The sequence below is a fragment of the Pipra filicauda genome, unplaced genomic scaffold (genome assembly GCF_003945595.2).
Source record: "Pipra filicauda isolate LSUMZ 115617 unplaced genomic scaffold, ASM394559v2 scaffold261_size1826302_pilon, whole genome shotgun sequence".
Lineage (NCBI taxonomy): Eukaryota > Metazoa > Chordata > Aves > Passeriformes > Pipridae > Pipra > Pipra filicauda.
Window position 1 is genome coordinate 1750555 of NW_024104378.1, and position 27429 is coordinate 1777983.

The window sequence follows — 27429 nt, forward strand, 5'->3', positions numbered from 1 at the left end:
TAAAGTGATCCCAACATAGAACTAGTGATTAACTCTATGCATTCTGAATTCCTTTATATATCATCTGAAGTCCATCCTTTCATTCTGGGAAATAATTATAAGTAGGGTTGACTAACGTCTGCGCTGTTGGCCTACAAGCTTGTGGGGGTACAAATGCGTTCTTTTGAAAGAGCCCAAGGTGACCGTCCATCTGAAAGCTGGCCCTGTAGAGCAAAACCCAACACACATGACCCTTACACATAGCATATTCCCAAGTAGTACAATGCAAAACTCTTCAGTTCAGTTCTGTGTTGAATTTCTTCTACGTGGTGTATGCCAATGTCTGGTATACCTACAATACTGTGATGTTTGACGCATTCTGACTTTTTTACTTGGACGACTGCCATCCAGTTTTGTTGTTGAACAACCTTGTTACTTGAAAAATAGAATTATATTTGAAATGGCTTATTAGCAGGCCTTTTTGCTACTAACTCATTTTAATTCTATTGTACAAGACTAATTGGCTTTCTTCTCTTCTGTTGAAATTTCCATGCATGTTCTTTTGAGCTTTTTAGATTTCCTGGCACAAATTTGTTTTTAAAATGGTTGTTTTCATTTTAAAATTGACACTCAAGTTAAAGCATGTTAAGCTTTTTCCTGTACTAGTTTGACAGTGCAATTGCAGTATTCCCCAACAGATTTTTTTTTTAACTTGCTAACTTTTTAGCAGTAGAAAAATGGCCTTTACAAGCATCTTGAAGTATTTAATCCTAATCGTGCAGTCTTTTTGTGAAGAAAATGCTTGCCTATGAGGATAGTCCAAATGGCTCTGTCCATTAGGACTACTTCATAGAATTAAGAGCTACAAATTGTGGTTTAAGCCTAGAAATAGTGCTGTGAAGGTTCATAGCTTGAAATTTAAGCATGCCAAGTGACAAACAAAAAAAAAAACAGTCAAAGAAAACTCATGAGCAAGTCATTCCAAAACCCCAGACTTCTTGTTTTCCCTGACTTGACCAGTTGGCCTAGAAGTGATCGTAAAAGGACAGACAAGCTATCCTGGCCAGCAGTTAAGATGAACATTCTTGATCTGTTTGAAGCAAGCCGAGTAAATATAGCCTATGCATCAGGTTATGGCTTCAGAAAGATCCAATTGGAATACTGTTAAGAAACAAGTAAGTTCAATTTTCCAGACGTTGCATGACTGACTTGGCTCAAAAACTAGAAATAGTAGATAGAGATATCTGCCAGAGTAACTAGATTGTTATTCATAACAATGCTTAAGTTTGCAAAGCACTATGCTATGTGAGTAAACTCACAGTTGCAGATTAATCAGATGTAATACAGGCTTTGAGCATGCAAATATAATATCTACTCTTCAGTTAATTTTGTTAATTAGTTAATTTTGGGTAGTACCTGAGCATGCTGCTCAGATCCCTTATACAATGAGAATAATGCCTTCTTTTGCACTCACTGTACTTCCAGTGAGCAACCCAAGAATCTCCATCTGCAGACCCTGTCTAGAACCTGCTTGCGTGGGGTTGGGGGAGAGACAAAGTGTTTTGCGCTGCATGACTTTTGCTGTTGGAGTAATACATTCATGTTGTATAAGGGTATCTACCTGTGCAATTTAACTTGGTTCTTTTACTATATTTTTCTTCTCTTTATTCTTTTTTCTTTTAATTTCTGTTCCTAAACTGCACCCAAGATGCCTTTGCAGCTTCTCCTGGGGAAGCCCCTGCAGCAGCTGAAGGGGCAGCAGCACCAGCTACCCCAACCCCTGTAGCAGCAGCTCTTGATGCATGTTCAGGAAATGGTGGGTTTTATGTCATTAGATAGTATCTTGTTTTGCTGTTTTTTTTTGTTTAAACTACATGGCAGTGTGTTTTTCTGAAATTTTCATAGTGTTTGCAGTTGGTCAAAACAAACCTTAGACTGAAGAGCATGCTTAACAAAACTGCCTGTTTCCGAGTCCCAGTAACTTTGTGCTTATTTGGTAGTGCTAATAAACAGTTCTCTCAGTGCTGAGTTGTAAACAGTACTCTGGATAGTCTTTTGTCATATTTCGTTTTTTGGCCTTGTCAAACGGCCTGTGAAAGTTCTCCCCTCTAGTAACTAAACTGCTCAGCCTTTCAGATGGTCTTTATTTTAGAAAAACATAAGTAACATGTCTGGATAAGTAAGCTAGATGTTAGAGCGACGTCCTCTACATGTGCGTGTATTTGCGGTATGTGCATTGCCTGTGGTTGCTTTGTTCTTGACTTCCTCCCTCACTGATCCTAAGTATGCATACACATATATTTCCCCTCTCCTTTTTACAAGACCCCTTTGCCCCATCCGAAGGTAGTGCAGAGGCTGCTCCTGAGCTGGACCTCTTTGCTATGAAGCCAACAGAGACTGCTGTTCCTGTAGTTACCCCTACAACTAGCGCAGCCACTCCAGTTCCTGCAACAACTCCTTCTCCAGCTGCTGCTGTTGCTGCTGCTGCTACTGCTACTACAGCTACTGCCACTACCACTACTGCCACCACTTCTGCTACCGCCACCACCTCCGCTCCTCCTGCTCTAGATATATTTGGTGGTAATTTTGTTTTTAACTCTTTGATTCTGGTGGATTGATCTGTCAGGAGTACCAAACAGTCATTGTTGCATGCGTGTTGTGTGCTAGGCTTTCAAACCAGAGAGCCTATTAATTTCAAATATGATGTGCAAAATTTGAGAGTTCTGCTTTCAGTCCTGCCTTTCAAAAATGAGTTAAAGATGTGTTGTGTTCTTGGCCTTAGATTTATTTGAGTCTGCTCCTGATGCACCTGCAGCACCTAAACCAGATGCTACTCCTAGCATAGATCTCTTTGGTACAGGTAAAGAGAGAATTCTTCCCATGGTCTGCTGCTTTGATGCTGTGCAATGATATAAACTAACTTGAGTGACACTTACTTCTTGGTTTTTCTTTCATTTCTGGAAGATACATTTTCATCTCCACCACCTGCGGCTTCTCCTGTGCCTGAGAGTTCTCTCACTGGTGATCTCTTATCTGGTGAGTGCTTGTTTTCACAGGCCTTTCTTCATACTTCCTGGGTTTGGATTTTTTTCCGTAAGTGAAAAAAGGAAAAAAAGTCAACTTGCTACCGATTTACATCTTTAAGCTGAAATACTAAGAAATACTAAGTTGTGGATTTGATGCTTTGGTCACAAGACGTGCACTTGTTGAAGATGCAAACCATGAATTGGCTGACACTGAAGTTGAATAAATAATGTGGTTGTTGAAAGAGTAAATCCTTCTCTAAGCATGAGGAAATTCTTAATAAACAATGCTTTCTTTAAAGTACTGTGGTTTTCAGTTGCTGTGTGAGAAATGTAACATTTTCTGTTTGCAGTTCTGAAGACTGTTACCTGAATTTACCAACCCTGTGGTTCTAACTGGTGGAGCCTATATGGCTTTGAAATATTTAGCTATCATTGTTGCCTTGCTGATACTAAATATTATTTATCCTGTGCTCACTGCAGTGGATGCATTTGCAGCCCCCTCTCCTCTACCCACTGCCTCTCCAGCAAAGGTGGATTCTTCAGGTGTGATTGACCTATTTGGTGGTGGGTATTTTTCTTTCCTCACCACTTCAGAGTTGAATCACTTCATTTCAATTACCTTTGCACTTTGCTAAAGCTGCAGGTTTTCCCTTCTCACAACTTTTTTGTGTGGCATTACGGCTGAGACTAGCATGTCCCCTTCTTAGCACAATAACGAACTGCAAATAAACTGTTGGTGTGGCCATTCTGTTGTCATGACACTTGCCATTCTGTCTTCAGTCAGTGCATGTGTGGCTCTTCCTCAGATGTCCAGTGAAAGTCTGCTGTGTCCTTTTTTCTTTCTTTGCAAGTCTCCATGATCATGTTGTTTTCTTTCAGTTCCGTTTCTCAAAGCAGCTGAAGTTTTAAGGGTGACTTGTCTCAAACTGGGTATCTGAGTCACAGGATCTTTGTTGGATTTGACAAGGTGGAAATCAGGACAGGCACAGCCAACTCTAGGCGTGTTGCAAAACAGGAATGTTGCTTAGAGGCAGTGAATTTGAAACATCAGTGAAATATTCCTCTAAAAAGACTTAATGTGAGTCACTAGGTTCTGGCTGGAATTATTCCAAAGTCTGGTTCAGTGCATTCATCTCCAAATGAGTTAACCCTGTTGTCTTGAATGCTGTGCTTTGTATGGGTTTTCTGAGGAGAGGCTTAAATAGAAAAGATTTCTTTCAAGTACTGGTTTGTTGCACCTCCTTTTTTCCACCTGAACTTTGTGTCCATGGTACTGCTCTGCAATAAAGATGGCCAAGCACTTTCATTTTGAAGTGGTTATCCTTTCATCTTTTGTTTATGATAAGTGATGAATTGATATATTTAATATTGAACTCTACTTTTTCTTGATGCTTTCTGGAATTCCCTTTAGATGCTTTTGGAAGTAGTGCTCCCGAACCCCAGCCCACAACTCAGGCTGCTTCTAGTTCCTCAGCTTCTGCAGACCTACTTGCTGGTAATAAAGAACTTCTAAAAACTTATTATTTTAAAGCAATACTAAGAAGTTGTCTTTTATGTTCCTCGGGTGTAGATAAACTTTTGGAGTGGCATAATATAATCAATCATAAGATTTCTCAGTACTTTAGATATTTTAATTAAAACTAGAGAGATTTATAATGGAGGCAATGTACTGAAGTACAAGTTAACTTCCTAGATTTTCTTCTTTCCATGTTCTTTGTTTTCCTACCTCCCACACAACTCTTATTTTTCTGTACTGTTCACTGAATATGAGTGTCTGTATAAAGTTTCTTTGGCTGTCTGTAGCAGTACTTAAGCAGTGTTTCAGGCTATGCTTCTTGTTCCTACTGCTAATTATTCTTCATTGCATTGAGTTCATTCAGTTTGGTTGCTTTAAGTGAGGCAGGTTGAACACTTAAGTGTTAGTAGCTTGAATGAATGACTTGGTAGCAGTCTTGCATTTAGCCAAGGAGAGTGGGATGGTGAGAGTACACTTTTCTCAACACAAGGGCATAGAAGTGATAGAGACCTTCTCCTTATACTGGACAAGATGAGGTCTCTGCTAGTGCTGAATGTGACATCACTGTCACACATTATATCAAAGGTTGAAATAACTGTATCATTGTAGTCTGCATCCTACAGATGAGGAGCTTCCCTTGAATTCTGTGTGTACCATTCTCCAAAATTCTTGCTATACCACGTATTGTAGTGGCTATAGTGATTGTGCTAAACAGTTGTCACTCCTACCCATCCCAGTCTGAAGTTTGTAGGCCACATCTTCATCAGGAGGAAGGAAACTAATGCACTTCTGGTTTGTAGAAGATTTAAGTTCTCCCTTGTTTCTGAAAGGTGAATTTGTGTTGTGATTTAAAGTAACTCTACCCCAGCCAAAACCAGCACAATTTGTCAGTAGAATTGGTTGGTAGGTTATCCCTCATGAATTTCAAAGGTGATTTTTAGCTTCATGTTGTACCTTTGTGGCTTTAATTCTGAGCTGGAGTGACAGTCTGCCCTTTATGCTACTGCTAACCCATTCTAGTTACGATGGGCCCTGACGTCAGTTGCTGTCCCTATGTTTGCAGATCTCTCAAGCCAACTCACACTGTATCAAAAGTCCAGCCCTGTGTATGTTTTGCCATTTATATGCTTGTGAGAGGTCCTCTGGTTTAGGAGTAGTACACAGTGTGAGATATTCAGTGTGTAATCTGCTGAGTGCTGTGAGTTGATACAGGTGTGTGCTTGCACACTGAGGCCATCTCAGAAGACGACACGTTTTCTAGTACCCACTCTAAGAGTGGGCATCGTCTAGTTGTGCCATAGGAAGGTAGAAGTAGTCTAGATAATAAAAATAATATATGTTCATTCTCAATCATTCCAGATACTAGAGATGCAAGTTAGATGCTCAAAGTGGGACATAGTGTCTAAATGCATGCTAAAGCTTTAGTGCAGACAGCTTCAGATTTTAAGGTAGAAGACTGCTTTTTGTTTTTATATTCTTCATATGTGCTTCAATAGGTCTTTGTATTAGTTAGTTTATGGATAGCTTAAGGCCAAAGATCAAGCTTTAACTGTAGTTCTGAAACATGCCAGTCATTTGCAGTTATGTGTGTTGTTGGGGGACTGAGTGCGAAGATGTTGTTGGACAGAAGCTAATTCTGCTTGTGCAAACATTACAATACAAAATATTTTATGACCATATCTGTAACTAAGCTTAAATGCAAGTAGAAATTGTGCTCCAGATGGCTTAAACCTCAGCAGTGTGGTCTCTGAATCTAAAGAGTTGCACTAAATCAAAACCTAAATTATAAAAGGAATGTTCTAAGTCTAAATACTCAAGCCCACCTTAAGCAGTTGGGATGAATGGATGATTTTTTTAAATTTATTTTATTTTTGCTTTGAATATACATTCAAAAGGACTCCAAGTAGATTTGAATCTTTTTTTTTGGCAGACAGAGAGAGTCTGTAAACATCGCAGCATATTGCTAAGCATTTGTTCAGTCTTGATAATGGCAGATGTATAGCCTGCAGTGTAATCCAGTTTCAAATTTAAGAGTGTCCAGAGTTCATATAGTGGCTGAAGGTTTGTCCTTCATGGTTTATGAGTGTTTGGTTGTACTAAGTGTTTATATGAATATTGTTATGAGTATACTTACTATTCATAGTTGTCTTAAGTGTTGTACTGTCAAATTAGTTTCTGTTCCTTCTTGACTGATGTAGGAAATATGGTAGAAATATTTTCCTACTCTTCTAAGCCTTTTAGCAGACAAGACTAGATCAATGCTGATAAATACAACAGTCTGGACACCTGCCACTAGACCATGTTGCTCAAAGCCCTATCTAGCCTGACCCTGAACACTGCCAGGGATGAGGCTCCATGAATAGGGTATATTTGTAACCTTACATTAACCTTAATCATGGAGATTCTCCACCTTAGAAGCAGTTCAGTTGTGCATGCTGTTGATCCTGCTTTGACATGGGGGCAGGGGGACAGCTTGAAGACATCTTGACCAGGAAAACCAAAATATTTTAAGATGCTGAGAAGGGCTAAACTCGATTAGTAAAACCCTACCTTCTGAACTGAGATTCCAAAGTAGTTGATGGGTGATCTATATGCTTTTCTCAAGTTAGTCCTCTGCTGCTTTTTTTTCTGAGCTGTTTGTTGCATTCTGCCTGTGAGATTACTGGCGTAGAACAATAGTGCATAGAGGTGGAAGAATTGCGTTCTCTCCGCTGCTGGTCTGCCTCTGCAGAAAACTAAGTATAGAACATCAAAGTTTTTATTGGTGACTCTTAGTAAGTCTTTACATTTCCATGGTCATACCTGGCATACCAAGGATGCTTGTGGAGTACCGAGTTACTTACAATGGTCTAGTAAGAATTATCTGTATCATTCTGCCCTCTATAGATTGAGCTTTCGTTAAACACAGCCTAATAAGACTGACTCTAATGTCCACACCTCTCTTATGTAACTTTTTAAAGGCTTTGGAGGCTCTTTTATTGCACCCTCTCCATCACCATCCCCAGTCACTCCAGCTCAAACCAGCTTACTACAGCCTAACTTCGATGCAGCTTTTGGGACAACAGCTCCAACAACTGGCGGTTCATTTGATGCATCAGGTGAGCCACAGAGTTTCTTCTTGTGAATTTTCTAACGTGTTTTAGTTAATGTGTTAATGTGTTTAGATGAGTTAATGATACCATATTTAGGATCTGAGTACAAGCAAAATCATTGAACTCTCTCTCTCTACTGGAAGAACCTCAGGGCAGTGTTTAGGCTGGTGTGTGCCCAAGGGCTCTCCGTACCCATTTTTTATACTACCATGTCAGTAAAATCAGACTAGTGTGAACATCATCCTTGCATGTGCTTAACAGCATGAATTAGGAATTACGCAAGGAAAACACTATTCTGTAAGTAACTTATATAGGCAAGTCATCTTGCTGCCGCTGCTGCAGGTGTTCTTGAGCTTGCATGGCACCTGAGGGTACACACAACAGAAAGTGGCATAGCGTTCTCTGCCTGATTATAAGCCTAAACTTTGATCACTGCTGTCATTTTGTTTGCATCTCTTCCGTTCTATATTTTTCATGCTGGGTCCTTGCTACAAACTTAAAATTGGTGAGTCCTGCAACTGTATAAGAAAAAAAGGTGGAAGTAGTACTGCTGCTTGGGTATTTGGTTGCTTGCCAGTGCACATGCTACCCTTTCCTGTTGACTTAACATTAGCATGTACCTCAAATACAGATCAGAAGATAGAACTCAGGCATGAGATATACCAAGCAGTTTGACTTCAAGGAATCTAAAAAATGAGTTAGATGACTGGACTAAGGAGGGTAGCACTGTCAGTGTGGATGGTTCTGGTTCCTTCTGATCTCATGTTAGTAGGTTTTCCCAATTCCCTGCTGCTTGCAAGTGAATAGTAACAACTTTAGACTTCCAATCCTGTTGCTGTGAGATGTCAAGGTATAAGACTGCCTTTGCCACAGTAATTCTGACTGGTGTTTGCTGCAAGATGTTCATTTTAAAAGCATTTAAATGAATATCTCCTGACATAATATGTGTGCATCTGACATCTCTCCAAGAATGGTTGTTGGAAAAATAGTGTAGTGTGGAAGTGGTGCTGTATCTATGTAGATTGAATGCTCCAATTAAAGTCCTTTTAGGCATGTCTTCTCATATCAGTTTTCATTGGTATAGATTTTTCAGGATTACTGTACACTCAGTGTCTAGTAAAATGACATGCATGCCCTTGTTGGCATTATTTTTAATGTCAAATGGTGTTTTGGTAAGACCTGTGATGTGGTTGTCTGTGCTATATTTGTTGGAGCAACAGCAAAGTGGCAGGCAGTGCTTTTCTTACCACAACTACTCTTCTAACCAACTTTCTTTTCACTTTCAGTTTTTGATGGTTTAGGTGATCTTCTTATGCCAACTATGGTTCCTTCTGGTCAACCTGTAGCACCTACAGCAACAGCAACAGTCACTGCTTCAGCAGCAAGCAAAGGCCTTGGAAGTGATCTTGATTCATCTCTTGCAAACTTAGTAGGCAGTAAGTGACAAATTTTGGTTTTAAGTGCTGTGGCATGCAGCTGTGTTACTTTTCCATTGAGTCAAATACCTGTATATTTTAACTTGCTTCGGTATCCTTCTGTTTTGCTGGAGAAACTGGGGAAGCTATTCACAGGAATAAGGCCTGATCCAGATAGCTGGTAGTCTGGGTTTGTGACTTGTCCTTCTTTGTGCCCAGGATCTGAGTCAAATAATGGCATCTGTTTGGTAGGTATGATTTGTAATGTGTGACTGTCTCAGATACATTCCAGGGAGACATCAGACTCCTAAGTGGATGTGCTCCTGGGTAATAGATGGAAAAGTGAAAATTGTCCAACGTATCTGATAGCATCGTGGAATTTAAGCAGCAAAGGTGGTGGACACAAATAGTTGGCTTCATGCTTAATGAAAGAAAGAGGAGCAGGGGAGTGATGAGTGTACCAGCACTCAAGAACACCACAGCAAAGATATAACTGATCTTACGATACATACACGTCCATTAGATGTGGGGGAAAACTACTATGCTTAGAAGTTAGCAGAACTCTTAATCCCTTGAAACATCTTCTGCAAGTCATTTGGTATATCCAAGTTTGGGGAGAAAGTCAAACTGAGCAATCTCTGACTTACAGGACTTGTACTGGTCATATGACAAAAGTGTTCTTTAAAATTTAGTTTAAAACTTCTTCCAAAGGATAATTAAGCAAACTACTTGGGATTTCTGTGTGCGGTAGAGCAAATAAAACAGTGCAAAACTTATAGGTAATGTTCAGATTTACGTGTATTTGAAAATCAACTTTTTATTTCCGTTTGCATAACGAGGAACAGAAACTAGTGTTGTCATTCATGGTAAATAGTTTGGTGCTCTTAAATAAGTTAGCGTTTTGTAGACCTAAATATATTGTTACTTTGATTTGCTTATGAAGCAAAAATGCCTTCTCCAAGTGTAAGACATGTACAGGATTTCTCAAATGTTTGTCCTGAAGAATGGGTGGATGCGGCCAGTCCTCTCAGTCCTCTGATGCTGCCTAAATGAAGATAGCCAAAACTTTTTTACTCTTTTTAAGCCCATGTGCAATGAAATGTAAGCTGTTACTTGGACATTCTTTAATTTACTAAACATATGACTTCTTTTTTTATTTCCTTTTTTTGTTTCAATTTCAGATCTTGGAATTTCTGGTACTACTTCAAAAAAGTAAGTTCAACTTTGTTTAAAGTAAAAGGAAGTTTTCAAATCTACTGTATAGCCTTACATCTATTTCAGTGTTTATTAAGACACAATGAATTGGTTATGTTTCCCTGCTTCCCAATCAGTTCAGAAAAATTCTGGAGAAAGTATTCTATTTGATACAGATTCAGTGAGTAATTAAGGTTAAATGTTCCTGACATAGCTTTTAAACTTGCTGTCTTTAATCTGAGTCTGAGAAATATTTTTTTTCCTGTAAATTACTGTCTTCATATTGAATGGCTGATTTCCAAACAGTTTATAGTGAACAAATTGCCCAGATAATAAATTGTATAGCTCCTCTCAGTAATCTAGGCTAAGATATAATTTGTTATATTTTTACAGATGCTGGATGTAGTCATTGTGTAGGCATTAAAATACTTACAAAATAGAAAAGAAGTTCATTCCATGCAGTGAAAAGCTTCTTTTTGCAAAAAGAAATATGTATAACATTGCATTTATTTTTTTAATATATCATCTAAGTCTAGCTGCTTAATCCTGAGTCTTCCTCTGTATGCAAGACTTCAAAATGTTTTGTGCCTCTGTGGAGATGATAGGAGGGATATGTATAAACACATCAAGAGGTTTATCCCCAAAAACATAACTTCCTTCAATCTACTTTGTTCAAATTATGTATTTTATTCTGGATAGAGCAGTCTCTAAGAAAACCTGGTTTTGCAACAGCCCTTTTATTCTATGAATGATTTGTTTCTCTTGTATCTGTCAACTTTTTTCAGAACTGAATGCTTTCCTCCTTCAGCTGTCTGAGCAAGATTTCCAGCAATGAAATCACCTTTCAAAGACATCTAGCAGGCAGCTCTACTGCCTGGCCCCAGTAGAATAGGCAGTAGCAGTCCCTCTTCCTACTTTGCAAGGGTATATGCAATGTTACCTTCAGTCAATACTAAGTAAAACTTCTCTTTAATTCTCACCACAAAGGCCATAACCATGTAACTGACTTCAGTATAGAGTGTACTGATGTCTGCTGCTAACAACCCTTGAATCTGAGTGTCACTAAAAGTATATCTTTCTGTTAATAACTGCATACACCATAAGCTAATGTAGCTGCACGTCTAATGTTAATGTATGCTGCAATCCGTTTTCATTTTCACTGTGGGAGTATGCAAATAATAGCCTGCCTGTCTCCCTCTCTATTAGGGGAGACCTTCAGTGGAATGCTGGAGAGAAAAAGTTAACAGGAGGAGCCAACTGGCAGCCAAAAGTAGCACCTGCAACATGGTCAACTGGTGGTGTCCCAGGTGCTCCACTGGTAGGTCGTTGATCCATAGGTAACACTGGTATTGAACTATCGATACTTCATGAGATTTTGCAAGCATACATAGGCACTGCTCCAGTCTACTTCAGCTAAAGAAGCTATACAGCTTCTGTATAAATTATATGAATGTTTCAGACACATTTTTTAAGAACAGATTTACAGCTGGCATAAAGAAATCATTGAGTACACGTAAATGAAAAATACACTAACATGTATCAAGTTGTTGCTCTACATGTACATTCAAGACCTATGGACATTTCTAAGTGTGTGATTAGCTGTATAAGTCTTGCCAGCATGAGGCCCAGGTCGATTTCCCAAAAAGAAAATGCTATTGATCCAAAGCTGAAGTACTGGAAGGAGGGAAAATAAACAGGTTTTTTTAAAGTTTTCCTGAATGAAGTAGATCAAAATACTACACAGTATTCATACTGATTAGGGAATTGATGTTAGGTTAGAATTGGGTAGCTTATTTAGCAGGGTAAAGCAGTCTGTTGGAAAAGTTAAGATTACCCATGACCCTGTAAAAAGATTCAGAAGGCACTAACTTTGAGAGAAGAGGATCGAGTGAAGCTAAATGTCTAGATTTTGGCGCAAGAGCAACTTGATCATGAGTAAGCTACAAGAGTAATATGAAGAGGTGTCATACCTGATCTCATCAAAAGTCTCACAAGGCATAAATCAGCCTCCATTTGAAAAAAGTTGGCTTAGGAAAGGAAGGAAAGAACTCTGAAGGGGTTTCAGTTTCTTACTGCCACAGCTAGGTGTTAACATGACTCTAAGCATGTTCCTTAACCTTATGGAAGGAACAAGAATTCCTTTACTTCACTGAATGTGTTAGTTGTAACATCAACTTTTTTTCTTAATAGAAAGGCTGGGCAGTACTATACAATGTAAGTGAAATTCATATTTTTTTATTCTCTCTTTGTACTTACGTACTAAACATGAAGATACTAACAACACCTCACCTACACTACAGTTATTACTGCTGGCTTAAAACTACCTAACACAGCTCCTCTTGGACTCTCTGTCCAGCAGGCAATTCTCAGGCAATGTGTTGATATGGTAGTAGTAATTAACCGTTTCTGTGCTGTAAGCTTGAAAATAATGTCTTCAAACAGTCCTTGCTCTACTTGGATGTGAACTATCTAATGAGTTGTACTGCCTGAATTTTCAAACTTCTTTAAGATCAGCCTGATCTTGTAGTGATTTTACCATCTGATAAGTAACTAGTCTTTCTGGGAAGCTGGGTAGTTTTGATAGCATTTCATTAAACATTTATTATATATATTTCTTCAAAATCATACACTTAGGTATTTTTTGAAACCAGAGAAAGCCAGACCATCAGGAATAATAAATGTGGAGACCAAAATTAAACTTTTCTTTGTGTCACTGTTGAACTACTTAGGTTTTGATCACTTATTCCCTTCCTCGTGATGTTTCAATTTCTGGATTAAAATCAGCAGAATTTCATAAAAGCCTCTTCCCTGGAGTGACCCTAGTGCTTTGAGGCAAAAGCACATTCATTTTGTGTGGCCATTTTCTTGGCATCTGCCTAACTGAATTTTGAGCTACAGTGCGTTCCTGTGAATAGTCAGATCAGTGCATCTGATGTCATGAACCTGTGTGTTTCTATTTCTTGCTTTTCATACCTGAGTGTCCAGATGTTTGTTTTAGTCTGCGGACGCTGCTAGCACAGTATAGCTGTTAATTGAAATTCTCCCCAGAAAACTTTCAGACTGAAATAGAGGTTCATAAATTCTCAGCCAGAAAATGTAGGGTGTTTGATTAATGAATCTGGGACAGGTTATCTTGACTTGTCTCCAGCTTCCTGAGAAACTGGCATATTTTAGTGTAGAAGCAAGGATCAACCAAGGGCACTAAATGCAGCATTCACAGAAGTGAACTGTTCAGTGAGTGATTCCAGCATATCTCCAAAGACACACTGTCCTTTGAACTGTAAGTGTGCTAGCTGCTCTCCAAGTGTAGTGGGATATAACTGACTCAAGGTAGGAGGTAAGGATGTGGAAGCACAGGCATGACCACACGTGCATCTGTAACAGCTTGAGAGATTGTGCCAATATACTTAGGCCATACAATAGCAGTAATGAAATCCTACTGCCATTTTTAAATCCCTTCCTTGAATGCTTTCTGCCTCTCTTCAGAGTTATTAATAATTTGGATTGTATATATATCTGTGAAAAGTAAATACTGGGATGCTTTCAAGGCCATAAGGAGACTCTGTGCATGGGAAGTTACAGACAAGGGAGTCAAAAGGGATGATATGCAGGTCATGCTAGGTAAGTAGGGTGGGGTGGCCTTGTTCAGAGATGCTCTTATGCTCTATATCGAGTTGAACTACTAAACTAACAGTTCCCTCTTCCTGAATTCTAGAGAAAGATAGGCTTTTTTATCCCTTGTGTTATTTGAATGAAAATGATAGCAAGTCAAGCACAGGAATGAAAAGCATAGCAAGATAAACTAAACTGTCCTTAGTAAAGTATGTAATGGTTCTGATTGTGGCTTAAGTGGCTTAACTTACTCTTTAACTTAAAATGAATCTTGGTGTGTAATTGATTTTTTCATTGTAAACTAATTGTAGCAGTTATTTGCCTTAGCTTTACAATCTGCTTAAGCTTTTACTAAAATACAGTGCTGCAATAAGTGCTATAGTGTGTTAGCTGTTGTGAAATTGGAATGCTTTCTTATACAGTGTAGAAGGAAGAGGAAAGTGTGTATTTTCTTGGTCCTATTTTGTGTTATATTCAGTAAATGGACTATTCATGAAGAGAATGAAGTCTGTCACCCTTGCTTTCTTATGAAGAAGCAAGCTGAGCATCAGCATAAGGACTCATTCAGCTCTCTCATTCTTTGAAGCCTTGTGGTTTTGAGGTTACATATGTGCTGCATAACAGTCCTACTTTCCAGAACAGCTTTGAGAATGCTGGAGACTGTGTGGTTTCCAGATGGTTGGTGTTAGATTCTTGGTTTTTTACTTTTTTTAATCTATTTTTTAGGCAGGAGGTGTGCCTCCAGCAAGTGCTGTTCCTGCTGCAGGAGGTACTCCACCTGTCCCCCAGCCAGGAGCAGCATTTGGGATGGTGAGTCTCATCTGTTACACTGCTCTCCTTCCTCCATCCAGAACCCTGCTGACTCCATGTTAATTTACAGCCCCCAGCAGGTGCAGGCATGCCCATGATGCCTCAACAGCCAGTGATGTACGGGCAGCCTATGATGAGGCCCCCCTTTGGAGCTGCCACGGGCCCTGGTGTACAGGTAAGCATTACTGATTGCTCTCCATTTCTCTAGAAAGTAGCTTATGTGTATGCATTATCTCACTTTAACTCTAGCTGTAGATCTGTTAATGAGATGTCTTACAGAAATCAGCTGCCCAACTTGCAGCAGATCACATGAACCAGTTGCCTTGTATGAGACCAGTGAAACAGGTTCGAAAAATCTCCAGCAGCTAGCTAAATTCAAGTTCTGGGAGATGTTTGGGTAAAGCTCAAAGTGGAGTTGATGGGTGTTCCTATCCTGTTCACAGCCTGTCATAATTTACTAGAGCTGTACTCGGCGTCTTTCCTCCCAGCCCAACAAGAGACTCCTCAGAAAACCAACCTTCTATTTATGAACAAGCTAAGATCTCCAGGTCTTCCATGACAACTCTTTCTCAATAAATACAACTTTATTTGTTTCAGGCTGGTAGCTTGCTAGGTGTCTTTCAGTGCAAAACAACTGCATTCAAATATGAATTACCATAGTGTGTGCAACATTGGAGTGCACACTTTTCACAGCAATGCACAGATTTAAATACCATGAAGTTTTTTTTCTAACTTACATTATGGTAGAGGAATGCAAATGAATAATCTTGATCACTGTGCTCTTTTTTAAGTGGGAGATCCATGACGGCTTCAGTTTTTCTTGTTTTTAAACTATATCTGACTTTGTGACATTCACATATTTCAACATAGAGGCAACAAAAGTTTGGCCATCTAAAACTAAAGCAAACATATTTTTAATTCTACACTAATTAAAAATAAGCAGGAAACATTGTGTCACAAGTTACTGGTTGCCAGGGGGATGAGGCCCTTCTTTAATATGCTGGAAAAACCTAACAGGGTAATTATTGGTGAAGTAGGTTGAGTAGTGGAGCCATGCCATCCCTCCTGTTGAAGTGAGTATTAACAGCTGCCTTCCATAGTTTCCTAAGGATTTTTTTAAACTGGATGCTCATAAATTTGGAAGTGCAGCATCATGTACCCACTGTGATGCAAAGCTTTTAGCTCCTCACCAGTAGGCGATACAGCATTAGCTATAATACCTGTTCCAGGCTATTTTTTCAAAGTAGAGTTTGGTTTATAATAACTCTGAAAAGAAAAGGACCCATCCAGAGGAGAGGCAGGGAATGACTTCGCTGTAGTATTTTGCTTCTTTGTGAGTCAGAAGTCCATCTTGTCTTTCAAGTAAGGTGGGAGATGGAAGTTGATGCTTCAGCTCTAAAAATCTCACTCGTAACCCTGGAAACCAGGTCACCTCCCTTGTTTTGCAAATATTAAGCAACCAACATGTAGCAAACCGCACTTTTTAAGTAGGGAACTACATTCCCAATGAGGCTTGTCAGGGTTTTCCATGTGGAAATGGTAAGATCTTGAAACTGCTCCAAGTAAGAACGTACTTGGTCTTGCTGTTCCTCCCACCTTAAACTATCTCTGCACTTACCAAGAATAATATTATGGGACATAGACAATTTTTCTAGAAGAGTAGTCATCAAGATGCCAGGGCTACATACAAAATACCTCTTGTGCCCCGAGTTAAGGTAGGGATAGGGAGGAGTGAAGACAGGATAACAGAATCATTTGATCACCATGGTAAGAAGTGTTGCATGGAACTTGAAAACTGACATTTTCTATGGAATAACTGATGCTTTTTGCCTGCCAAAGGAGGAAACTTGTATAATCTAGTCATGTTTTCACTACACTTTGGACTCTTATTTACATTACCAGTGTAGAATAACTTGTACTTAAATGCCAGTTGCTGGAATTTTCAGTCGTGCTCTGCAGCATGTACTCTGCTTACTCTGCACCTTGATGTTAAACATCTAACAATTGCTTATCTTCTGTCTGGATTGGTGATCCTAACGTCATTCTGTCTTACAGGCAGTGTGATTTGAAGCTGTGCCAATTAGGATCTACGGTGTCTATAGCCTTATCCATTAAACCTGCCACACATTGTTAACCCTGTAGTACGGATGGAATCTAAACAATGCTTGAGTAAAGTGGCACCATGCTGAACTTGCAGAAAAATGAGAATTTAGCATGCTTGTCATGTGCTTGTGTGAGAACCGTCTATGTTTATCTAACGCTTGTGTGTTCTTGTCTGCTTTGTTTTTTTCCTGCCTTCCTGGCTGGCATCTGTTAGCTTTCTCCAAGCCCAACTCCTGCTACTCAGAGTCCCAAGAAACCTCCAACAAAGGACCCATTAGCGGATCTTAACATCAAGGATTTCTTGTAAACGATAAGGTATTCTGTGACTGCCTGCTTAAGCATGTCACACTGTGGTACATGTCTGGCACACAGATGTTGTTTAGGCCGGTAGGTTGAATATGACTGATAAAATAGTAGCTGCAGAGATATATAGAAACATGCACTGATAATGAAAACTGAAATCTCTGTCCACACTCTTAATTTTGGCCTGAAAGCTTGACTTTTAACTACATTTTTGCCAAAAGTGACTGCCAGGAAACATTATCTTCAACTTGTAACTTCCATTCTTACCTTGCTTCTATTAAATCTAAGGATTCAGGTTTGGGTTTTTTCCTAAATTAATACTGAAATATATAGAATTATAACAGGGTACAAATTCTGAGGGGGGAAATGGTGTTGAAGAGGCATATTCCAGTCTTGTGGGTGTTGAAACAGATTTTGTATAACAGGTGTAAAGGTTTCAAAACAGGAAAAACTAACTAACTTACGTGTTCTGGTCATGAAGGGAAGGTTATTTGCATATTTTAACTGCTGCCAGCTGATGTGTTCCCCTGCCATACAATTTTTCAAGGCATTGCTTTTATGAATGCTAAGGCATGAGGTCCTGAGCAGGGCTGTATAGAACAACGGTGGGGAAGAACAGAGGAGTAAATGTAAAGAGAAAATGGAGGAGAAGCGAAAAAACAGTACTGCAGAATGGAAGGGAAAAAATACCAAAATATTACTGTGGGGGTTTTGGAGAAGGATTTTAAATGTCAAATTGAATTGAACACTTATGCCAATTAAAAAATAATAATGCAGAAGTAAGGCAGGCATTTTATAATTAAGACTAGAATAATTCGCCAGGTGAGTGGAGGACAACCATTACATAACTTTAAAGCCTTCTTCATGAGTCACTTTTCTTTCTTCCTAGAGCTTAATTCTAAACCTCCTCTGCACTGGAGTTGGCAGCAGTGGATGGAATTAGCCTGGTCTTAGCAGGCATCACCCAGTCCCGCTTCACCTTTCTCCAAATTTCAGCCACAGGAAGGTGTACATGGCACTTGGTGGAGATGGCCAGGAGTGGGGATGCACCTTCATTCCTGGGACTCACTGCTTCCAACTAGTATTTATAGTAGAGAGATAACTAATATATATAGTAGAGAGATTCATAACTGTCTGTGGGAAGACTCTGCTTCATTAAAAACTGATAGCAAATCCTTGAAGGTGTGAAGAGATGAGCAGATTTGGTGTTCTTTTCTAGCATGTGCTTTACTAACTCAGTACTCCAGTTTTCATCTAATACTTTTCTGTATTCACAGCTGCAGTTTTTCTGACTGGATGCTAAAAACGTGAGTTTGGAGTCTACAAATGGATGCTCAGAGTTTCAAAGTGAGCCACCAGTACCAAACCTAGCGCTTACTCAGACTTTCTCTTCCTCCTGAAACGTGTAGCACAGCTGTGAAAGTGAACATTAGGAATGTGTACTACCTTAGCTGTTATCCCTACTCTCTCTTGGAATTTGTGTACTTGGGTTATTTGTGTTTTACAATTTAAACAATGGATGTATGTTTCTGATGCCTTCTAGTGCTTTTCTGAACCTATCCCATGGGGGCAGATTATGCAGCTGTTGTTTGGTGAGCCATTTGGAGCTATGTCTGTGGTTTTTGAAGGTTTCAATGTATATAACTTTTTGAGGACACCTAAAATTTCCCTAGGACTCAATTTCTCCTTTATCTGTTATAAAGCATAGTGTGATAATACCAGATAGTAAAGAAAATACTTAAGAAATTGTGCAGGATACTTTTTTTTCCCCCAGTCACAGGAATCTCAATTGTGGTGAAAAAAATGTTTTATTTTTGTGGCACTGTATATGTTAAGATAATTTAAAGTAATATAAAGGAAAACTTCCATAACAAATACTTTTTCAATGATTTATCAAGAATGAAAAATCATGTCTGAAAAGTACCATATTTATTGCTGTTTTATTTTTAAATCTATTTTAATTATTTGAGTTTTTGCATTTAAAATTGACATACTCATCAGTTCTTGCTAAATGCACTGAAAATAAGTAAAGGGTCAGTTTCTCTCCATGTAGTTGGGAAAAAGCAACCATAGTTGTACTGGCATTAAGGGATTTCAAATACGAGAGCACTTTTTGGTATATCTGTAGTCAAAACATTACAAGTGATGTTACTCATCTCTGTTCAGTTCTTATGTACATCTCTTAATTTAGTGCTTACCTGTGTATGCCTTAGGCTAGTGTTTTCTCCATTGCCCCGAATGCGCTGTGAGTAGCTTTTGTACTATTGGTGATTAGATTTAATTCTGATCCAGAGATCCATGCCCTTTACTGTACATACTGTGTTTCTTTAATTTTTGTTTGTTCTCATACTGTTTCTGCTGATGGCTTGGTGTAAGATCTTGACTCTTCAATGAGGTCACTGTTGATCAGTGTTACAAGTGGCTTGGCAGTTCTCTGTAAAAGCATATCGGGTTGGAAAGATATTCACCTAAAGTCTTTCAAATGAACTATTTAATCAATGTATGGTACCATTAAAAGTGGTTGTATCTGAATTTGCTGTGGGGATAACACTGTAATGGGAAAGTTCTATAAAAAGCTGATTTCAAAATGGCTTTTCTTTGTATTTCAGTTAAAAAAAAATCCCAAACAGGAAAAAAAAAAAGAAAACAAAAAACCCCAGTGCATGTGTGCCCTCTGAGATGCAATAAACACCTTGATCAAAGTAAATATCTTGTTGCCAGTTTCATAATCATTGAGATGTTGAGCACAATAATGTACTTTGAAAGGGGAAAAATGTGTATAGGTCCTGACACTGATTGCTGAGGCTGCTGCATATGGTAATGACTTTTATAGAATCATAGAATCATTTTGGTTGGAAAAGATGTCTGAGATCATGGAGTCCATCTGTTAATCTAACACTGTCAAGTCCACCACTCAGCCATGTTCCTAAGTGGCACATCTACACATCTTTTAAATACCTCCAGGGATGGTGACTCCACCACTTCCCTGGGCAGCGTGTTCCAATGATTGACCACCCATTCCATGAAGAAATTTTTACTAATATCCAATCTAAACCTTCCTTGCTACAACTTGAGACCATTTCCCCCGGTCCTGTCTCTTGTTACCTGGGAGAAGAGGCTGACCCCAACCTGGCTTGAACCTTATTTCAGGTAGTTGTATAGAGCAATAAGGTCTAAGCCTCCAGGCTGAACACCCCCAGCTCCTTCAGCCACTCATCGTAAGACTTGTACTCCGGACCCTTCACCAGCTTCATTGCCCTTCTTTGGACATGCTCCAGCACCTCAATGTCCTTCTTATAGTTAGGGGCCCAGAACTGGACACAGCACTCAAGGTGCACCCTCATCAGTGCCAAGTTCAGGAGGACAATCTCTGCCCTGGTCCTGCTGGCTAGACTGTTTGTGATACAAGCCAGGATGCCATTGGCCTTTTTGAGCACCTGGGCACACTGCTGGCTCATCTTCAGCTGCTGTTGACCAACACTCTCAAGTCCTTTTCTGCTGGGCAGCTTTTCAGGCAGTCTTCTCCAAGCCTGTAGCACTGCACAGGGTTGTTGTGACCCCAGTGCAGGACCTGGCACTTGGCCTTATTGAGCCTCAAACCTTTGACTTTGGCCTGTCCATCTAGCCTGTCCTAATCCCTCTGCCTTTCTACCCTCCAACAGATTGACACTCCTGCTCAGCTTGGTGTCATCTGCAAAATTACTGAGGGAGCACTCAATCCCCTTGTCCAGATAATTGATAAAGATTAAACAGGACTGACCCTAATACTGAGCCCTGAGGAGCGCTACTTGTGACCAACTACCAGTTGGATGTGGCACCATTCACCACTACTCTTGGAGATCTCATTGCAGTTACAACTTCCTTGTGTAGGGAAGTGGAGGGACAGGCACTGATCTCTTCTCTGTGGTGACCAGTGACAGGACCCGAGGGAATGTCCTGAAATTGTGTCGGGAGGTTTAGGTTGGGTATTAGCAAAACGTTTTTCACCCAGCCAGTGGTTAGGTGCTGGAACAGGTTCCCCAGGGCAGTGGTCACAGCACCAAGCCTGACAAGAGTTCAAGAAGTTCTTGGGCAATACTCTGGGGCACATGGTGTGACTCTTGGGGATGGTCCTGTGCAGGGCCAGGAGTTGGACTCAATGTTCCTTGTGGGTCCCTTCCAATTGGCATAGTCTGTGATTCTGTGACTCCAAGGGTGGACCACAGGGGTTGCTTCTTGTCCTCTGCAGCGTGAGCACAGCTCTGCTTCAGGGCTCCACTGGGCCCTTGAGGCTCACTTCTTGCCGGCTGCCTTTGCGCCTCCCAGACACCACTCATGTCCTGGCTTGCTCTAGCTCCCTTTCCCATCACTGGCCAAGAAGCACAGTGCAGCAGTGTTTAGAGGGCAAAAAGTGTAGGATTGGCATAGGTAAGTGTAGTGCTTTGGAAAATACCACATACCACTTGCTCTTCCTCCTCGTCTTTTGTGAGTGATTAGTCCTTGTAGGAATACATACATTTCCAGAAGAATGTGTAACGGGAAGTTAGAACTCATTTTGCTAGGAAGGCTTTCTGCCTAAGTGATGGCTCTTTCTCAAAGGCAGTTTCAGTGCTTTCCCCCCCTCTGTTCCCTGCATAGCAAGAAAAGTTCTCAGCTTGGCTCTCTGGTATGCACAGAGATAACATGTTTGCAGACGTGTACAAGGCCTCCTTGGGCCAGAGAGAGTGCAGGAGAAGAGAGAAAAGATACAAAAAGCCTTGGAGGAAGAGGGGCTTTGCCTTTTGCCCCTGGGGCCCAATGCGTGCATCATTATAAAAAAGTGGTCCTTGCATCTGAAATAAACCTTTTTTTAAATCTTCCACTGCCTTGGCATTTTTGGGAAGAACACCAGTGTCTGTTCACCTTACAGTCCCAATCCTCATTCTTCAAATTCTCATTCTTCAGATAATGGGGACCAGTATATGAGTATTTCATCCTAAGATGTGACACTGATGACAGTCCTTTCTTCTCACAGGCTGCTTTCCCGTTCCTGGCAGTTGCTGATCTTTAAGCAGTACAGGAGAGATCCATACAAAGCCAGACTGAGCACAAAACCACTAGTAAAACAGGGACTGGGAGAGAAGAATTCTCTAGTTTAACCTTTAATGAAGCCTCAGGAGGCTTCATGAAAGCTCTTCATTTCCTTAAACCAGAGTAATATTGAAACAGTGGAAGTTCATAATACTGGTCCTGATTTCTTTCCCATGAGGTATCATTCAACAGCTAATTGTGAGCCAGCATAACTATAATCCTACAGGAATTGCTTGTGCTATAGTTTGTCTTATGACAGGATGGAAGGAGGAGAAACCCTTTCATATAGTTAAGTGCAATAAAGTTGTTCTGGTATGAGATGACTAACTAAAGACCTCCTTGATTTAGTAACTAAATGATGTGATGAAGCAGTACTGAATGCCAAGGGCTGCTTCAAAGTACTTCGTAGACAAGAAAATACTGAAATGACTTGATCGTGCTCTGGTAAGATTTGAACCTTGAATTGGATTTCAAAGACATTTCAAGTTGTGCAACTAGTAGAGGAGTTCCACTGTCTAAGAGGTTTTTTTGGTTATTCATTTGTGTTTTTACTTGCTAGTACATTGGTATTCTGAATCTACTAAATTTGATCTTGGAAAGGTTGATTTTATACCTCAGCTTTTTGATGAGTGCTCTGTTGCATTAGGGTTTTCTGTCTTAGAAATTGGTAAGACTCAGCAAATCGCTGTGTTTTCTCACTATTTGAGCATGAAGACCTGGAAAAGGTCAGTTCCTGCGCCCCCAGAAAGGCTCACCATGGTTTTGTCCACCCTGCCTATGTGCTATGTTTGCCAAACGCGAGGAACACTTGATTTCTTACCAATGTGTTATGCATGTCTTCTCAAAGTGAGGACAGCATTTTCAGAGGAGCATCATAACCAAACAGGTAAATATATTTATACCAGTTCAGTAGTGTCTCATTTAAATTAGAGATGATGAACTACTATTCACTGAATTGCAAATGAATGTTTGTGATGTCACATGTTTCAAAGGGCCAAACCTCAGAATGAGGGCATTCTCCTGGCCAGGTACATGCCCCTGCTATACAGTAACCAACTTTCTGCATCAGCTTCTTCCATGTCAACAAACTTTGGTCCTCATTTTTCTTAGTCTTCTGTAGATCTCATGGCCAACAGCTCTGTGTGTGTGTGTGTGTGTGTGTTTGTCATTCAGTATCCTGTGAAGAAATAGAAGCCTGGACAGAAAGGAAACTTGGTGGAAGAACATCTGTAAGCTTGATCACTGTGGGAAGTAGAACCAGTGTATTTTCTCAGTATGCTGAGTAAGGCTAAACAAAAGTCACTTGCTCTCCTTAGCACAAAGGAATTATAAAATCTGGCTTGTGAGGAAAACACGTGGTCATCTCCTGGCCTGTAGACAAGAACATGTTCTTGTTTTATCATCTGAGTTTCATCATCCAGACATGAATGCATCTGTGTCCTGCTATGACTAACTACTTTTCAATACAAGCTATAGGGAAGAGTGGGTGGGGAGTAGAGCTCTCATCTGTGGAAGAAAAAAACTCTCTCCTTCCCCTGCATTTTCATGAGGGGAGGACAGATTTCAGACAGCTGGTACGTCCCTTACCCAAGTGCTTGCTGTCTTGTGTGCTGGCTTCTTTAGAAGCCGGCACCTCTGCCCACATGAGATTTTATAGCTCCCCCTTAAGCCATGAGTGCCCTAGGGAGTTGTAAATACCTGGAGAACATGAAATCATTTTACTGCAGAGGTTTGAATAAAAACCCCAACTCATTCTGCAGAACTGACTCGGTTTTTTGACTGTTTGAAGTTAGCATTGCCTCCTACTCCTCTGTTGGTTTGTCATTTATTTTAATTGGATTTATTTGAAATGTTTAGCTGTAAATGTGCTATAGCTTGAGTTGAGGGCTTCTGGACTGATACTGTTGTTTCCTCAGGTGAAACTGTTGTTTCCTCTATGGTGAAAACTAAATTTTTGTTGTTTCCTAAGATCCTGGGAACCACTTAGCATTTCAAGTTGGTTGCACAATCGGGCTGCTACCCAAACTTTCATTCTTCGGGTTTAGTAAGGCAGCTGCAAAGGTTAGAGACTTGCCTTAAAAATCAAGCAGGAAAGTCAAGAGCAAAACCTATGTTGTGATGGGGGGGAGAGGGTAGAAAAGGAAGATTTGCTTTGTAAATGTGTTTGAGACTTTGTATTGTGAGATACTGCTTAGTGGTGGGAGACAACATCTAGTTCATGAGTTGTCCAGTAGCTACAGCTGACATTGTTTTGTCTTTCTGCTATGAGTCTTTGCTCCTGCCCCTTCCTCCCCATCTCTCACCCCAGAAAAAGAGCTGCATGCTCAGGCATCTAACTCTGCATGGGGGAGAAAAAAAACCGCCAATGATTCTTAACGCCTAGACAAGCCAACTGAAACTTGCTGTGGTACAAGTAGTGGCAGTGACACAAAGATAATAGGCTGAGTTAGTGATTCAGATCTTCTGGAACATGAAATATATCAGAAATGGTATTAAAAGAGAAAAATTTTTTTTCCATATATTATATATTGCTGGTGCTGTGAGCAGTGTGGGAAGTGGCAGACGCTGAGTGGTAATGAGGGGGTGAAATAAGAATTTCAGAGATGGGATTACAGAAGGAGAGAGGCTATACATATTTTTTAGCAGACATCACTTCTGCTTTTTCTGTTCCAGATCTCGGATCCTAAACCTTCACCACCTCTTCCCTTTCCCTTAATTAAACTCTGCAAATTATGCGAGTAGCAAAGGCCCAAAGCTTGTTCCATTGCCCAAGACATCTCTGCATGCAATTAAAGGTGTAAGAATAGTTGCCTTTGGGAGTTAGCAAAGGTGATAGACCAGAAGCAGAAACTGAAGCAAGTCAAGAAACCTGTATATGGGTGTGACATCCACTATGAGGACTAAGGAGAGCAAGTCTCTTCTCTGATAATGTAGAGGAACCTGTGAAAGGTCTGGTGAATGTCCACCCTACACAGCACTGTAAAACACCTACACCCAAATGTTCATGATTGAACATAGTGAAGTCTTAGCCATATTTTTTTAAACACAGCTTATTATGGTGGAAGAGATTTCTCAGTTTACATACTATCAAAAAAAACTCAAGTAGCCATCTTTTTTAAGGGTCTTGCCAAAGCACTCTCCCAGCCTGTTGGAAGCAGAGATTTCATAACACTAAGCACACCAGCAGGTGCTTTGAAGGCACGTGCTGCAAAAACTGAATCAATCTTTGAGACTTAAAATGGTAACTGGAGACAGGTTAGTTGTTATCAATAATATCTATGCAGGGACTGGTCGGATCTTGGTCACACAGGGTAGGAGGGATCCTCCCAGGACCTCTTAAGAACATTGCCTTCCCGTAGTCTGCACTTTTGCCTACCAGGCCTGGAAAGAGGTTGATTGTGTGGGAGGGGGGATAGTATTTCACTAAGGAGGGGAAAGAGATGTGGGCCAGAATGGAAGCACTAGGGAAGGGTGTGAGGGATAGATGGTGTGTTCTTGTTCTTTGGGCTGCGGGTTGTCTGTAGTTGAGGGAGAGAGAGGGCAGTGGAACATTGCAGGTACAAAGTGACCCCAGGGATGGGGTAGCCTTATGCTCTCAGCTTGTTAGCTGCTACAGGCCTGCAGTGCAGGTCTTAAGTGTCAGCACACACATTTTGTACAAGAGCAGGCAGACACTAAGCTTTGAAAGAAACAGCATTTCATACTCTGAGTGTGTCTATGTATAAATAAAAGGAAGTTTTTACTCAGATACAAGGATAGGACAAGTTAAATTCTGAAGTTAATTATAAGATTATGCTTTATGTGTCTATGATGTGTCTGTAATTACCTCCTGTCAGTCTGGGGTGATCAACCAAGAGAGGTTTTAATGATTCTTCCTTACAGGAATAATCCCACACCGGCTCCAGCCAATTCATTTTGAAAAAATCAAACAGGAGAATAGTTCACTTCTCTTTTGAAATATGGAAAAACTAAGTTTAGCAGACTAACAAAGTAAGAAAGGGGGGAAAAATAATAACACTGAAACCAGCACACTGTATAAACAAGTTCTGGCTTAGGTATTAGAGCATCTTTGAATCTCCATTTGTACAAACTATCTTCTATTGTTCACAGGGCTGAAGCCATTTTGAGATTTTGGTCCTTCCACATTTATAGGAGAACTAAATTTTAGGATCTATTTCTGTGAACATGCCTTTGGGATAGAGCACACCATTCCCTTTGTGCTTGGAAAAAGAGGTTTCCAGCAGTGTAGAGAAATCACCACTTCCCAGCTCACTTCTACCTCATCATGGCAGTACCTAGCATCTGTCTAGCATCCCTGCTGCTCAGGCGACAGAGAACAGACACCAGCCTTTCTCAGCCCCACTCTTTGCAGAATGTGAGCTGTCCTGAATTAAAATATATATTTAAATATACAAATAAATTTGTATAATTAAATACATAAGCAAATACATAAAACAAGTTTTCAGGGAGGTAGTGACTTTCCTTGCTGTCCGGGTACCGTGCCACCAGCATTGAAGTTTGCTTTGTGAACCTTTGCAGCAGTGTGCCTGAAACACTTTCCTGTCACTCAATAGTGAGCTGTCATTTCAGAAATGGTATTGATGGAAATCCAGCTCCTTACCTCATTATATTTTCTTCAAGATCTGGTTGTGTAGAATTTGCTTATAGGACCTTTGGCTCCAAGGCAGATCATGCTGGAAATTTGTTTCTCTCTCAAAATATTTGACCACCTGTGGTGGCTATAGAATGGCTGAAATGTTTTAGTCTTTAAGGCATGGTCAAGGCCCAGACATGGAGAGAGGCAAGGCAGCATTCAATATACTGTAGTTAATTTTCAGTTGACATAAAAGGTCCATTAACTCCTGTTGCATACACATTACCCAGCAGTATATCTGGGTTCATGAATGGGCTGTTTTAAAGCATCTTCCTAAACTTATGTGAAACTAAATTAGGGTAGTTATTTCGGTAATTCTTTTTTTTTTTCTCTTTTGAACTTTATATTTTAAAATCCAAGATATGCAGATGAAAACACCTTATTACCATAGTCCTTGTAAAGACAAGAGAGATTATTCGCATTTATGAACAGAAACCATACAAAAATGCTTTTCTTTTCCAAATTAACATAAAAAAATTACATAGTGACAGTAAGCAGATTTTTCTGTTTAAATGCTGAGCTATTTTTAGGATTGTAAGTAGTAATTTTGAAACTAACGTGTGTATGTCTGTAGCTCTCCACACACACTTTAGTCTGAGATACTGCTAAACAAACCTATTTCTCATGAGCAGCTCTTTAACCGTGTTACTGAAGGACAGCTAATACTTGTTTCCAT

The 27429-nt window shown here is 40.0% G+C and overlaps 1 protein-coding gene across 5 annotated transcripts in view; it reads left to right on the forward strand.

The window, feature by feature from the left end:
* SNAP91 (synaptosome associated protein 91) overlaps nt 1-19757 on the forward strand; it is a 65170-nt gene extending 45413 nt beyond the window's left edge. The window contains exons 17-30 of one of the 5 annotated variants that reach the window (XM_027710159.2): nt 1688-1795; nt 2302-2559; nt 2762-2839; nt 2944-3015; nt 3486-3569; nt 4417-4500; nt 7482-7619; nt 8915-9049; nt 10210-10240; nt 11429-11540; nt 14561-14644; nt 14715-14819; nt 16962-17062; nt 18328-19757. In XM_027710159.2, the coding sequence (XP_027565960.1) occupies nt 1688-1795; nt 2302-2559; nt 2762-2839; nt 2944-3015; nt 3486-3569; nt 4417-4500; nt 7482-7619; nt 8915-9049; nt 10210-10240; nt 11429-11540; nt 14561-14644; nt 14715-14819; nt 16962-17054 (1382 nt within the window). In that variant the 3' untranslated portion in view covers nt 17055-17062; nt 18328-19757. Of the gene's footprint in view, nt 1-1687; nt 1796-2301; nt 2560-2761; nt 2840-2943; nt 3016-3485; nt 3570-4416; nt 4501-7481; nt 7620-8899; nt 9050-10209; nt 10241-11428; nt 11541-14560; nt 14645-14714; nt 14820-16961; nt 17063-18327 lie in introns of all 5 variants that reach the window. The other 4 variants (XM_027710160.2, XM_027710158.2, XM_027710161.2 and 1 more) reach the window with 4 other exon arrangements.
* The last annotated feature ends 7672 nt before the right edge of the window (nt 19758-27429 follow it).